General features: G+C 38.5%; 1 protein-coding gene across 3 annotated transcripts in view; it reads left to right on the forward strand.

Annotated features, from left to right (window-relative positions):
- RBMS3 (RNA binding motif single stranded interacting protein 3) overlaps positions 1 to 15,354 on the forward strand; it is a 711,089-nt gene that overhangs the window by 107,242 nt on the left and 588,493 nt on the right. For 2 of the 3 annotated variants that reach the window (XM_017817959.1, XM_017817960.1), the window contains exon 1: positions 5,654 to 5,719. Coding sequence is in view for 1 of the 3 variants with exons in the window: in XM_017817961.1 (XP_017673450.1) it covers positions 5,651 to 5,719 (69 nt within the window). In the remaining 2 variants the exon portion in view is untranslated. Of the gene's footprint in view, positions 1 to 5,650; positions 5,720 to 15,354 lie in introns of those variants that run through there. The other variant, XM_017817961.1, reaches the window with a different exon arrangement.

Consider the following 15,354-nt stretch of genomic DNA (forward strand, 5'->3'; position numbering starts at 1 on the left):
TGTCTGTAAGGAAGAGGCTGTAAAGGATTTAGTTTTATTAAGTGTCTGAGGTCTTACCTCACACAGAGAATCAGCATGGCTTAAGTGTGTCTGGAGCCGGACCACAGGCAGGTATGGATTGATATGTAGGCATGAAGTCTATGTTGTTTTATCAGATATCACTGGTTCAAATTTCAAACTGGTTCAAAATTCCTCTAAGCACTATTTTTGATCAGATAGAATCAGTTAAGTTGTCACCATTTTTATTTAGCTTCTATTTAGAAATTAGAATTGTTGTGGAATAAGCTCAAGAAGTGAAGAGAAATAAAACTCAGTACTTCGCAAACCACCTCCCCCCTGCTCCAGTCTGCTGCGGTTAATGTCAAAAGGACTTCACCCATCAGTCGTTCCTGGAGAGTGATAAAAGATATTATAGCCTTTTATAGGATGAAAAACTTTGTTTTTCACTCACGTTTCTCTTCATAAATTCATGCTATGAAAAAAAAATAAAATAAACGAGTAAACCCAAAGGCCTGTATCTCACAATAAGCATCCATTGAATATTATTTCTTTTTAATACAACATTACTGATTCCTCTTTGCAAAAGTCACAGATATACAAAACTCCATGAAAAAAAAGAAAGCAAACTTCAAAGAAAGAACTTCAGTGCCTTAACATCTTACAGAGTTGTCAGATGTCTCTATTACTTTGTTCAGCAAATGAATTTTTGAGTTTAAGAAAAAAATAAGGGAAATTCCATAGCAAATATTAGAAAAAAGTAATCTAAATAGTGGACAGTGCAATATATATCCTGAGTTTGATGTCTTCCTTGCATAAACAGCTGGACTCTATACTCTTTAAACAAACAACACCTCTAATAAGATTGGTGAACAAGATACCTGCTGAATACCAGCAAGATTTTAGACCAGGAAACCAAAGAGCTGAGGAATTGGTGGTTTATCATGTATATCATGGAACTATAACTGTATTCTCAAAGTACTACAGATACTAAGTACTTTTTCTCTGAAAAAAATGGTTTTGATATGATTAAATGTTTAGCATTATGTTCTATTTACTTCCATATTGTATTTTCTCTATTTATAAATAAAATTCTTTTCTCGCCTTCTTGCCCATCCAAAAAATTCTTACTAAGTCCTGAAAGTCAAGACAGTACATATCTTTACCAATGAGCTGCATTTTAAACATTAACACGGTTTGTAGGAGTTCATAAGGCAGTTCACAAGTACCCTTGTCTACATAGCAAATTTGCTACCATAATAACCCTTTAAACCCTAGAAGAGGACAAATTGCCTAAGTCTCTTGGTAGGAAGGAGAACAGGGACTGTGGGTAGATTTAATTTCACCTAACATTAACCATCCCAAGTTAGATGTCTCAATTTAACTGGCTGCTTAGCCTTTCTTTTCAGTAAATGGATGGAAAGAGACAGGTACTTCTAGACAGTAATTCATCCCAACTTAAGATACCTTTCCAAGCTAATGGGATAAATTGCCATACCCATCAGAAGACTTTAGAATGTTATTTGGATGTAGAACAAGTTATAAACTTTGGCTTTGTTATTAGAGCATAAACTTTTTTTTGTTTTTAGAAATACTGTCAGAATAAAGACACTTGTAATTCTTTTTCCGTGCCATGATTTTTTTCGTAATTTTGGAGTGTGACCTTACATTGACCTCTCCTTGACTGACTGAGGAATTCTTTATGGACTCTATATGTTCTTGGCTTGTACTGCATACAGTCACTAAGCCCTTTGCCCAAGAATGACATAGTAGTACGTATTTCCATGAGCTCTCATGTTGAGCACTACTTAAATTTCCATGTATTCTCCTAAAATTTTTTTCATTGCTTATTGCTATGTTATCTACTGTGTTCAATAGTAGGAATCTTCTGAGAAAACAATTTTCCTGTGAACTGCATATAAAACAGCATCTTTGCACATACAGTACATCATTTGCTCTTCTTTTATCTGTGCCACTTTACTGCTATGAAAAATACTTTTTTTACTGCTCTCACTGGGATTTGGAGGCAGTCTGATGTTTCATCAGCATTCTTTACATTCAGGCTTGGGTCTGGCTGTGTGCTTGAAATGTTGCACCTGAATCTACATCAGATTTTTTTCTCTCATACTGACTCCTGTCTGGGCAGCTGTGTGTAGACCACGAGCTTTCCTCACCACTTTTTCCACGATTTCCGTCTCAGATACCAAAACTCACACATCCAGTTTCCAGTTTTATTTCATTCAGAAGTACATCTGAATGAAGATAAGAATCTGCTGTGATTCTTATACCTTTTTAAATTTTTCATCAGAAGTTCATCGGTCTTTTAAAGCAACTGGTGATCACCTGCAGCTGAGTGAGTTTAACCTCTCTTCACAGGTGGGGGAAATGAGAAGAAGGGTCAAGGACATAAGGAACACCTTGGACAAGCAGGTAATTAGTGCAGTGAGACCTAATTAGTTTTTAATAGTTGGGGAGGGGTTCTGTACTTACGTATGGCTGAGAGGCAGCTTGTACTGAGTAGAAACAAGCTTAGGAAGGTAGAAGGGCTGGATATAAAATTAGCTAAGTGGGAGGGCTTAGGACTTGCTACAGACCCTGGAGTAGTTGAGAGCTGCTTGGTTTTGATGTTTTCAATGATGGTGTTAGGGAACTCTACAAGACCAAAGAGGAAGTTTATGTTTAGGGTTTCTGTTTAGGTGCTAGTTGTGCCAGTAGGAGAGTCCTTAAATGTTCTGTGTGTGTGCTGGGCTCCTTTTTCGAAAGAAAGAGTGAAGTGGAAGGTGATTTTAACTGAAGAAAAGGATGTGGCTTAAAGGGCTAAATGCAGCCTGTGTTCTCTCTGGTAAAATACCTTGTGAAAATACAACACGTGGAGGTTTCCTTTGTGCACAAGTTGTATGCAGAAGCTTCTCATCCAGCGGAGAGTGTGGTCTAGCTTGTGACCCTGGCTGCTAGGAGTGAAGAGTCATATTCCTAGAGGCAGGTGGTTGTCCAATTTCTACTGACTGTAGTGAAATAGGAGTGAGAGTGTGTGTGTTTAGTGTTTGTTCATGCATAACTTCTTAAGTCTCTTGCCTTAAGTATTTTAACTGTTGAGATGATTGGGGGTTGTGGTCTGGCCTTCAGGTTTTTTCCTATTGCCCCTTAGAACCTGAAGCTTAGATGAATGTGTTTTCCAGATATTGTGTGTGAGCCTTTGCTCTATAACTTAGTAGTTTGGTTGCCTTGGAATGTGCAAGTGAACTTACTTTTTGATCTGTGAATGGAGGAAGAAAAAAATCCTGGAAGGATAGGGGAAATAAATGCTGGTCTTAGACCTCTGTTTTCACTGGGGTTTGGGGTTTTTTTGTTGTTTTATTTTTATTTATTTTGTTTGTTTGTAGTTTTTTTTAAAGTGCCTACTTAATCAAATTGGAAAATGGAGGTCAGTTTATAAGTACTTCTGAAGCTCTAGTCCCTTCTTGTTTGTAAAGTTAAAAATATAATCATCTTCTGCCTTTGTCTTTGGAGGTATTTGTCTGCTGGGTGTCTGTTCTGGAAAGGATTTGCCTGTTTCTCTGTAATATTGCAGTACCATTTCTCTGTGGGATATTTGTCTTTTGGATGTCCTTGAAACTGAGATGGAAGAGTTCAAAAGAGTGATTGCTGTAAAGGAAATGTACCTACTAAAGGTAACAGGTATTGGAGTAAGTAATGAAACCCAAGACTGGTATTTATGAGTTTAGACAGGAGGAATATGCAGTTTTATTGGACGATACTAAAGGCAGACATACATTACATATATTAATTAAGACAGATGTGTGGTGCTTGTGGAAAGGCATCTTTCTGGCAAACAACTTCCAGATGCTTCTAGAAAATACTTCAGCTATCTCATTATTCAACTTGTTGTTTATAGATTGACCAGTCATTCTCCTGAAGCAGATGGCGATAGTTTTCGTAAGTGTTTATAAAGCTGAAATCAGCATTGTGTGCATTTTGTCTTTTCTGAAGTTTCTGTCAAAAGAAAGTATTATTCTGTCGCATGGTGTATCTGTAGCCTGTCCTTCTAAGGGTGTCTAGGAGAAGCTAAATGCACTATACAGTAATGCTATTAATTAAATTTGTAAAATAACTGCTTTTTGATAGAGTAACACTTAAGCACAATTACAGCAGTGGCTGTTTCTCATTAGTGGGAATGACATGCCAGCTTTAGAATATGTAATGAGGTATAAGCCCTAGTGGTTACAATTGGCATAGAAATGTACTATATCCTTGGGTGTTAAAAGCCATAAGCTATTTATTTTCATATTTACAAAGAGTGTACTACATTGTGGTATTAATATCACATGGATTGTCATACTTGCATTTTTTTAGTAGAATTTATGTCCATATGGTTCAAATATGAATCTGTCCCCCTTTTAGCATCCTGCTGGTGACATAATGTACTGATAAACAAGTATCTCATGTCTGTATCGTGAGCCTGTTTGAATTCAGATCTCATGAGAAAGAAACTCAAACCTACCTGGTCTTCCTGATATGGATAGTCTTGCTGTCATGAGGGTTTTGTAATACCTGAGCTTATACAATATGATAATGATATACTTGCAAGAAATTTGACTATTGGCTATTGCCTGGTGTTTTAGGTTTTTCTTGAAATATCAAATTCACATAAGTGAGAAGTGGATTTGGAGGCACCATATTATGAAAGGCTCTGGCCTAACCTAGGAGTAAATGGTGTTGAAGTTGACGATATAAAATAATTTTGAAACCGGGGGTAATGTGTAATAAAATAATTAGTTGAGTTCTACTAGACACAATATTGCATTCACTCTTTTGCAATATCAAAAGCAGTTTGATTATAAGGTCTATATGGGGCACACATGAGGTGGAAATATGACATAGATGTAAAAGTATATGGTGTGGTCTTTTTTCTTAGTGTTTCAGAAAAAAAAATTAGAGAAATGGGTGAGAGAAGTATAGGGATAAATCATAAAAACTGCTTGTTAAATATATAATCTATTACCTATTCCAAAAATACGTAAGTTTCATTTTTGGGTAAGGTACAATGATTCTGAAAGAACAATTTTGCTGTATTTTCTCTTGGCACCCTTCCTTCAAGCCTCCTGACCCACAGGAAACACCACTTGTGGTCAATGGCTCAATGTCCAAGTGCAGTACAGTGACAACTCTTTGAGAGTGACCTTATAGCCAATTCTTTATCCACTGGGCAGTCCATTTGTTAAATTCATGTCTCTCCAATTTAGAGACAAGGATGTCATGTGAGACAACATCAAACCCTTTGCAGAAGTCCAGGTAGATAATGTCAGTTGCTCTTCCCTTTGGAACATGTTTGCTAAATCTGAGGAAGTTACCTGGCTGATGGGTAGTGCTTTGCAGCCCCAGTTTAGCATTTAAATTCGTGGTCTAGGTGACATGTTAAAAATAAGGTGAAAATCAAGGTTCTGAGGTTCAAGGCTGAACAGATCATTGGTTGCAAATTCAGCAAACTTTCATCTCTGATTTTAATGCTGCTGTATCATATTTGTGGTTTCTGGAGGTTTTTGTTAGGTTTTTTTTTACTATAGGCACTTACATGGTTGACACTGGTGAACTTTACTGTGTGTATGACAAACATTTTGGTGAATATTTAATGTGCCTTTCTTTTATTTTGCAGAGACCTACAGCCAACAAGACTTCTGGTGCTCCTTCCTACAGCAGATGGTCCAGTTCGCAGCCCCATCAGGTAATATGACCTTGTCAAAACGGATAAGAAGTTCAGGTTGACACATGCTTCCTTTTAAAATGAATCTATGAGAGGATCAGAGAGTGTTATCTACCTGCAACAGCCCAACTAGGTCATGCTGATCTCTCAGGCTGTTGCAGGATATCCTGTGGCAGACTGTTAGATGCAGTTCCTGTTCATGGAGGGACTTGTATAGCTGTGCCTCCTCTAGTGCAGTGGTGCCCCTTGTGGTTTGTCAGGGATGGTAGTTATGGCTGCATACCCCTATTCTTTGCATCTTGTCCCTTAAGTTAGAAGTGTACGTGTTTGATGCTCTTTGGCAACACATGAAGTCATGTTCTCTCATGCCAGCCTTTCCCCCCACGCCATTGTTTTTTGTCCTACTTAAAATAACCGGGTTGTGAAGTGGTTGCAACGGTCAAAATTTTCAGGAGAACTTGTTGTGAACCCAGACTGAAGCCAGAAAGCTGTTCAGCAATAGCCAGAAAGCAATATTACTGGTAATGATTCTTTATAAGAATCTGAATGATATTCAGGGTTTCTGTTAGTTTATCAAACTGAAGGAATTTTTTTGACCATAGGCTTGCTTTGCCATTAAAGAACAATGTATTTCAACTAAAGCAACTTTGTCTTTAAAAACTCTTCAGGTGTTTGTTCAGTAGTGATTGTGTTGACGTTGCTTTCCTCCAACCTCTACTTTTGTTTTTTTTCCTGCTGCTTTCTACCTTCACTTCTTCTTTTTAAAAAAAGACCCAAACAACCCACAAAACCCAAACCCATCACCCTCCCTTGACACTATGAAAAACTTAAATTACTCTGGTGAGTTAACCCTTGATCTGACATATTGGATTTTCGTTCTGAAGGACATATATGCACTAAGGGAGGAAACTTCCAATAAGTTGATATTTGGCCTCAAAAACTAAAGCCAGAGAAACCATGAATTTAATTTGTATTCAAATTAGGATGGGGGGGCGGGAAGGTGCCTAAATGCTTCCTGGACTGTTAGCTACCTATTTCACGACCCTTCTAGTGTTAATAGTTCTGTTTCCACAAAGTATTGTGAGAGTTTTGTTCTTCCTCTTCACACAAAAGTATTGTTTTTTGCTTGCAAAGGTTGCTATGTTTTCTTTCACCTTTTAAACACGGAATTTTTACTGTTGGGGGGAAGAATGAAGAATATGTAGACAAAAGGTTAATTCATTTCAGTGGTTATTGCTTGCCCCATCCTAGGGCATTGGACAGGGAGCAAGAAAAAGTCCATGGAGTATCACTAACATGTACAAGGACTGTTCCCCTCTTCCTGTGTGTCTGCAGTTGCATGGGAGTTAGTGGGAGGTGCATTCCTAAGTCAGGAGGAGATCATCCTAACAAATCATATGAAGTGCACCTTATGCTCTACACACTTGATTTCCTTTTTGAGGAGGAAAGGGAAGATAAGTGCATAATAAAGATTGTTTGTAGTGTTACAACCCTGTCAAACCAGGAGCAGAGTTAAGGGATTAACTACCAGGAAAGTATGTCTAGACCATCCAGCATCTGCAGGAAAAAGGTTGTTCTAATGTATTAAAGCATGCTTGTGGGTAATTTTCCTCCACCTATGTTGTACCCCTTACATTTTAATCTCATCTTCCTTTGTCATTTACGCTCTAATCTTTTCTTTTTCATCCTTGTTTACTGTAAGCTTTTGTCTGCTGTGGTTTGGGTTTAATAAGCCTATAAACTTGCCTCATGGATATTACAAATGCCAGTACCAACTGTGAGGATGTGTAGCCATGCCGTGGTTCAGTTTGGGAGACCTGAATACTGCTGTGCACTCTCATGAGCTGAGTGACAAAATATTTGTATTGGATCAGAGATTTGTATTCAGCCTTGCAACTTGTCAGCATCTATATATAGTTTATTTAAAATTATTTTTTTTTAAGATGGCTTTCCAGGAAAGAAAAAGATTAAAGTTCAAATTCATATTGCCTGCATTTTCTTGAGTCTCATGCAGTGAACCCAGTGAAGGCTTTTCCACATGCATCTTATGAGAATCCACACAGAAATTTAATAGAACTACATGGCTGAGACCTTTGATGCAGCTAAGAAATGTTAAAAGTTAAATTGATTCCCTCCTTCCCTCACCCAAGTTTTCTTTTTTCATTTCCACAATCTATGTGAAGTTGGAAGGTCCATTGGGTGAGAGATTTGAAAGGAGTTCTGCAGGTGGGGTCAATGAGTCATAGAAAATAACATTTTTCCCTGACTTATTTTGCTTTGTGCTACGCAGACATGCTTATATTTTGTGTTGGATAAGCTGAAGCATGTTTATCTATCTCAAATATGCTATCTGGGGAAGGTTTTTAATAAGTTTCTATTAACTCACCGCTCTCATGGACACGTGGAATTTGTATGCTAAGGGTTTTTTTATGTGAAGCTGCTCAGAGAATGGTGGTTTGTTTGGGTTTTTTTTCCCCCCCCTGCCCCTTAAGCCTGGGAAAATGTCTTGTTGCAGGGGAGGCATCTTTAGAACTTGATTTAGAGGTTCCTTCTGACTGCCCTGGGAAAGAGGCATTAGTACCTTCTTGAAGCTAGTTTGTTTTTTTTTTTTTTTTTCAAGAATTCCACTTTCTCAATGTCAGAATAAGAAGCCAATAGTCTAAAAGGTTGATCTTTTTTGAAGTCGAGGAATTAGTCTATTGAATTAAAGGACTTGGAGGGGTGGGCAGGAAAGCCAAACCAAACTCAAGCTTCTGAACTGGCATTCACGGAGCTGTGTTGGCTCTTGCTGCCTTCAGATGCACTAAACTGGCTTGAGGGATGGGATCAAGGAGCAAATAGATGCTAATGAGCCAGAATTGCCTACAGTACTGTGCTTGGCTAGTGGCACTGCTTGATGTGTGAAGTCTGTGGCAATTTTGTGAGAAGCTCTGAAGTGAACTTAGTCCTTCTGTGGTACTCTGAAGGCTGTGTGAGCTTCCTCAAGTGCAACTGGCTCTTACTATTGATGACAATGAATGAGGAAGTGGCATTTTATCAAGCATGATGTTAGAGCTGATTTATAACACGATGCTGCTTTTGCTGAGTGGGATGACAACCAAGGAAAAACTTCTTAAAGTTGTGTGGGACAGTCTGTCTGACATCAGGAATCACAGGTACACAGGCAGGCTGGGACACAAGGCACTTGGCATTGCAGCTTGGCTGTCCCTAGAAGCAGTTTTAACATGAACAATTCACTCATTACTGGTAATGACTTGAGAACTATGTGCTAGGAACTACTGGGGTCATATAGTAAAAATGAAGAAAAAACCTATTTCTTCCTTAGAAAAAACAGATGAAACCCAGTATTTCAGATGCCAGTTTAAGGCTGAGGCATTGAAGGAAACTATAGGTGAAGTGTCCTAAAAGGAAGAATAACAAGACAATGATCCTTCTAATTTGCTATGTGCTAACTGTTGATGAGGCAAAAAGTGGGTAAAAACCTAATCAGATCTCAGAAATAAATTCACCTTATATGCAAGCAGAAGACAGTGATAGGCTGTCTTTTCTTGCTCATGAGCACACTGGGGAGCTGGTGAAATCTGACAATTCATTTCGTCTTTACTGTTGGCTGGTGTCTTAGTGGCAGTATTCCAGGTCTCTTGCACAACGGTTGTTAGCAAGGGTATCTTTAGAAATGCTTAGATTATATTACTTTCTAGAAATATATGAATACATCTTTAATATTAGGTGCTAAATGAGCCTGCAGAATAATTGGTGTGTATTAAATGCCATTAAAAATAATATAGAACATTTCAGCATTTCCTCCCTCCCCATATCTATTAGCGAGACATTAACTTATGAGCTAATGAAGTAAAAATGCAGAAAGTGAAACGGTGTCCAATGGGCCACAGGACAGGTGGACTCTCAGCTGAACTTTCATAAAGTTTCTCTGTCTGGTTCCACTGCTGCTTTGTTACACAGTTATTGCTCTGGCTTTCTGGTTGTGGTAACACAAGCTCTTTGCTTTCTTGCTGGTCTGTTACTGAACTTGGCATCAATGCCCTAAGGTCATAATGATGTGTTTTCTTCAATATCCTGGTCTTTAAACATAGGGATGAGTATGCAGTGGTTAACGGTTTCTTAGAGGAATCTGAACAGACAGTGGATGTTGACAAACATTCAGTGTAGTATCTAAATTTTAAACAGATCTTCTAGCATTCCTTGTGATAGTTTCACAGCTTCTTTGTGATTGAGATGATGGAAATACCAGTGAACCAGACAAGAAGACAGAAGCTAGGAAGGATGATATTCCAGCTTTACTGTGGCAGCTGTTTCACTGAATTCCAGGTCAAAGATTTCAAATCTCTCTCTTGCTTCCTCCCTGTTATGTGTGTGTGTCCCTGCTTTCCCCTTGCCTTGTTTTTGCCCTTGTGTTCTTCCTGTATATGTGTTGGAGCAGTAATGTGTTGATAAGCAGATAATTAGACAGGTGTCAGTTTAGTAGTCTCTTTCACAGTGCATAAGGTCAAATGAACCTTCTGATTAATTGTGCAGCATGAGAGTAGAGCATTTATTTAGTTTTAAAAAGCTACTCCAGGTATGGCTGCTGGTAGCAGTTGAGATTATTACAGCCTGCTTGTATCCAAAATAAGACACCTGCAGAGGAAATTCATCACTTCTTAATGCAGGGAGATGGGTAGTGGTGAGTTTCCTTTATGGGATCTGGCATGTCACCTGAACACAAAGATAATTGGAGCACCTGTTAGCAGTGGCTCAGAAGATCCATTCCTGTGGAATGACTTTTCTTCTAAAGTGGTTTGAGATACCTAATTCTAAATACTAAATAAAGAGTAATAAATAGTCATGTATTCAGCTCTTTAGAATCTTATTTGTTTGTTTTCCCTTTAGTGCCTCAAGTCTGACTTGGAAAAAGTCAGTATTGAGAAAGTCACTGTCTCCCTGATGACTCAGCTGTTTGCTTTTCTGCTGAGCGCTGCACACTGTGGCAGTAAACTTTAGGTTATGTGCCTGTCCACTAGAAAACATACTGAGAACACCAACAATTTTCCCAGAAGCCACTGAACAGCTGTCAAAGGGCAACAGCATTCCTTCACTCTTGACCTAGGTTTGAGCTGTACCAGTTTGCTCATTTAAATGAGAGTTACTTAGTCCAGCTACTAGGGTTAAACGTTATTATAAAGGTCAAATGAGATCTGGTGACTTTCCAAAGGCAAACTAGACAACCCCAGCCACAGAAATACGTTACTGCCTCCTGACACTTGGCATATAACCAAAAAACCTAGCAAAATTCAATGAGCTTAATTGGAGTTAATAAGGGAAATTTGTCAGTTTTCTAATATACTGAATAAAAAAACCCCTAAATACCTCCTTTCCATAATACATCTTTTCAGAACTCTACATACCTCTATACCATACATCCTCATAGTTGTACAACATTTGAACTTGGTTCTTGTTGCATTTTAATCCGGGTTACATTTGGATAAGCATGTGGAAAAAATCAAATATGCAATGAAAGAAGCTGAATTTTTTTGACATGTCAAACAGAGTCACTGAATTTTAACAAGCCTCTTTTAGGCTTACCTTAGATAATTCATTAAGTTTGAGGCAGTGCCTTATGGAAACAAATTTAACTAGTTAAACACTTGTTGGAAGGCATGATGTATAAAAGAATAATTGTACTTTTAAGTTCACTGAAGGATTGGAAAGTTCAAATGTCTGTGATCAATACTCCAAGTCTGCTGCCTTTATTACATCCACAGTATATGCTGTGTTATGCACATTATAGCCTTTGTGGGATTTTGTCTATGATTAATAAAGACTGACCCATGTAGTAGGTCAGTCTTCATTAATAGTAGACAAAATATTAGACAGCCTTTTTTTGTGTCTCACTTCTCGTAGCGCTTGTTAATCTCTTCTGCTAGAGCTTGGTGATTTCTTCCAGTCAGTTGGAAACCTGGTCTTAAAGGCTCTACTTGACTCATAGTTGGATGTTTCCTCAGTAAAATCTGTCGGCTGCTGCTTCTACTTTGATACTTTTGGTAGGCCATCATATGGGAAGACTGAACCTGGCATCTCTTTTTGAAAGCAACAGGAATCTGTAGCCTGCTCTGACAAGCCCAACTTCACAAAGGTCAGTGGCAAGGGCAGAGCAGACCTGTTAATCTCAGGGACTGCTCTGCAAGTAACAGGAGAGCTGGGCACACTGAGTTGGCTACTCAGCTAAATGCACTGGTACAGCAAGGTGCGTAAGCTGTTTTTATTGTCTGAAGATAACTCAGCCAAATGAGACTCAAGAGTGGTTGTATCTGATGCCATGCAAAGTACAGCATAAACTTAGCTTTGAAAAGCTAAGGCTTTTGTAAACGAAATAAGAAGGGAAACTAAAAAAGGAAACTGATTTCTTCTGGTCAGTGGCAGAATAGGAGTAAATGTAAATGTATGTAGTGTTACTCAAAGGTTGCTCATCCAAATATGCTGCCTGTTGTCTTTGCAAAATCACCAAGCAGCCTACTGAATTGAACATAAAGCTGTTTTGTAAGATGCAAGCAGGATGAGACCCTGTGCCTGGAGGGAAGCAATGGAGTTGATAAGGTTCAAGCCCATGCTTTCTCTTGCTACTTGTGGAGAAACACTTTGTATCTGATACCATCAGTCTTCAGCCTGCTATGTTAGTAGTTCTGTATCTTTAGAAAGAAACCAAAACCTTCAGTCAAAAGCAGGGCTTATGCTCTCTGGGTAAGTGTAAATCACAAAATGCAATTCTTCTGCAATCTATGTACCTGGTACCTCTAGGCCACTCTGTGGGTTGGAGATATACATATCCCTCACCAAGTGTGGGATTTGGGCATTAGTTACCAATACACAACAATTGCATGAGTCTAGTATTACAATACTTAAAAGTCTGGAGAGTGCATGCTTTCCAGAAGGTATGATGGTAAGTCTTGGTAAAATAATTGTGTTAAATTTCCCCTGATTATGGTATATAGATGTTAAACTTTAGGTGTAATGGTTATTGAAAAATAAGAGGACTCTTCTACAGGTGTGAGGAAAAATAGAACACATTTCCTTTCTCATCATTACTCAGTCAGATACCATTGGTATTGTGTTGCGCTTTCAAGTTCAGAAGATTCCATCTATAATTTTACTAATCTTAAAATCAGCATGCAGGGAAAAAATGCTTTTGTTCAAAGTGATAATTCTAAACAGCTGCCATAGTTGGATTTTTTTTCTAGACCAGCAAACTTTTTACTCTGTTCATTTGTTATGTAATTACTTTTGATGATGAAGACCAAGTGAGTGTATTATGCTAAGTGTCTGCTCCGTGTGCTCAGGTTTGCCTAGAGAAATATGTGTGCTGGAGATGAGGGAAACTAGTAGCATTAGTAATGATTTCCATAGATGTAAAACATTCCTAAAAGCTATCTGTCAGCTGCATTTATGTTGTCTCTCAGAACTAATTTTTTCTCGAAGTAGAATTTAATAAGATTTAAAAAGACTGAAAACTATTTGGTTCTACAAATTTTTTAACCAATAAAGACAAAGTTCTTCCTGTGTCACACATTGTATTGCCACTGAAAATGCCCTGCTCCTTTTGGAAATCTCACTTCTAAACTGCAGAGTCAATTTTTTGAGTACCTCAGCCTTCTTGTTATCTGTTGTTATGAGTTTACCAGCGTTGTTTATTGGAGGGATACACCTTTGTCCATCGTTTTTTGGTTAACAGACCAGTAGAAGCCCTTCTTGTTATTCTTCGTGTTCTTTGTCAGGTTCAGATCCAGCTTCGCCTTGGCCTTTCTCACCCTACCCCTACACAACTGAACTTCATCTCTATACTCTCCCCAGGTTACCTGTCCTTGTTTCCACTGTGCATTTGCTTCTTTCCCCTTTAGTTTGATCAGCAGTTCGCTACTGAGCATTCCTTGTCTGATTTTTTACTTCTGGGGATTGCTAGCTTTGCCGCTCTATGGAAGACTTCCTTAAAGATCTGCCAGCTCTGTTCTACTCCCCTGCCCCTGGGGGTACTCTCCAAGGGGTTCCTATTGACTATCTCCTTGAAGAGATGGAAGTTTGCTTTCCTAAAGTTCAGGGGTCTAACTTTACTCTTTACCTGACCCATATCCCTCAGGACTGCAAACTCCAGCAATGCACAAGCACTGCAGCCCAGGCTGCCTCCCATTTTGATGTCCCCAATTAGCTTGCTTACATTGGAGATGGTTATGGATTTCCTAACACTGGGACAAAAGGCTCAGTTTTTTCAAGAATAAGGCTAAACTTTCCTTCCTGTGCAGACATTCTGGTTAAGAGATGAGCTCACCCCAGAGCTCAAGGAATAATTCAGTTAAAGTCAATCAGCTGTCAGACGTGTGTACATTCACTATCAGGCTTAATTAATTTTGTTGTTCACACAGCTACACAGTTGAATTCTACCAAAATTCTCTAGTGGATTGATTGAATTCAGAACTCTTTAAATCTGTGAGTCTTTTAAGGAAACTATCTCCTTGCTGCATCCAGCAACATTATTCTGGACTTCTTGACTCTTCCCAAGGTTCAGGTCTTGTCTGATAAACTTCAGATAATACTGTTTGAAGCTAAACATAATCTTACAGTAGGGTCTTTTCATTACATTTTCTGTCGTGTCCCTGAAGTGTGCGTGTTGACTGATAGCAAGGATTGACAAAGGATTTTACACACAAACATCTTGCCCCATGTACTATTAAATATGTCATTTGATATCTTCTATTGTAGACTTCTTGGTTTTGACTTTGCTATGACATCTTTTCAAAAGAAAAAGAAGCTGCCAATGGATGATGTTTTAACACTTGTCAGCAATTTGTCATGATTTTTCTTACTTTAGATTTAATTGTTCTTCGAATGAACAGTTCATATAGATTTTTTTTTAAAAAAATTCTGTTTTCTTGTTAATGCAATCAATTTGATGCAAAATGTAGTTAGTATGATAATTGCAGCCTACGTGCATACTACTGTGTCCCCCCCAGCTTTCTTCAGTGTCCCAATATTTTTAGAGATTGGGAGATAGGTGGGAGCAGGAGAGTTTAAGTTATTTTTAGGGGACTTTTGCCCTCTTGTACTAGTATTTAAAAGTAACAGATGGACTCTGCTCTTTGTGCCTCTCATCTTTCATATTCCTGAAGCCTTACACCTGGAAAGGAAATGCAACCAAGAGACACGGCTGGATCCGCCATCAGCTGCACTAACAAAGGGATTGATGATTTTCCAGAGCAAACATTAGCTGATGGGTAGGGGCTAACCTTCAGAGAAGAAACAGCTGGCATTGAGCTGTGACTGGGGTTGGGGGCACGCCTAGGGAAGATGGTCAGATCAGGGCTGGTGGTATAGAACTCTTTCTCTGCCTTTCTAAACAAGGTCCTGACAAAAACTTTAAAAACCTTTCACCTTTCCTATCTTTCACATGAAAGAGAACAAAGCTGGCTGACAGATTGTTTTAATAATCTAAATGATGATCATTCTGTTTGATAATTAACCATGCAAGTCTGGGAGAAACAACTGGTGGATCAACAAAAATAAATCTGCAGGCTATGTTTTGGGGGAATAGCTAAAAAAGCTGATTTGGTTATAAAGATATGTTATGCTTTGTAATGAGAAGGCATTTTGCTGCAACTGTCATAGCGACT

This window comes from Lepidothrix coronata, unplaced genomic scaffold, assembly GCF_001604755.1.
Source record: "Lepidothrix coronata isolate B3197 unplaced genomic scaffold, Lepidothrix_coronata-1.0 Scaffold64, whole genome shotgun sequence".
In the NCBI taxonomy this organism is placed as follows: Eukaryota; Metazoa; Chordata; class Aves; order Passeriformes; family Pipridae; genus Lepidothrix; species Lepidothrix coronata.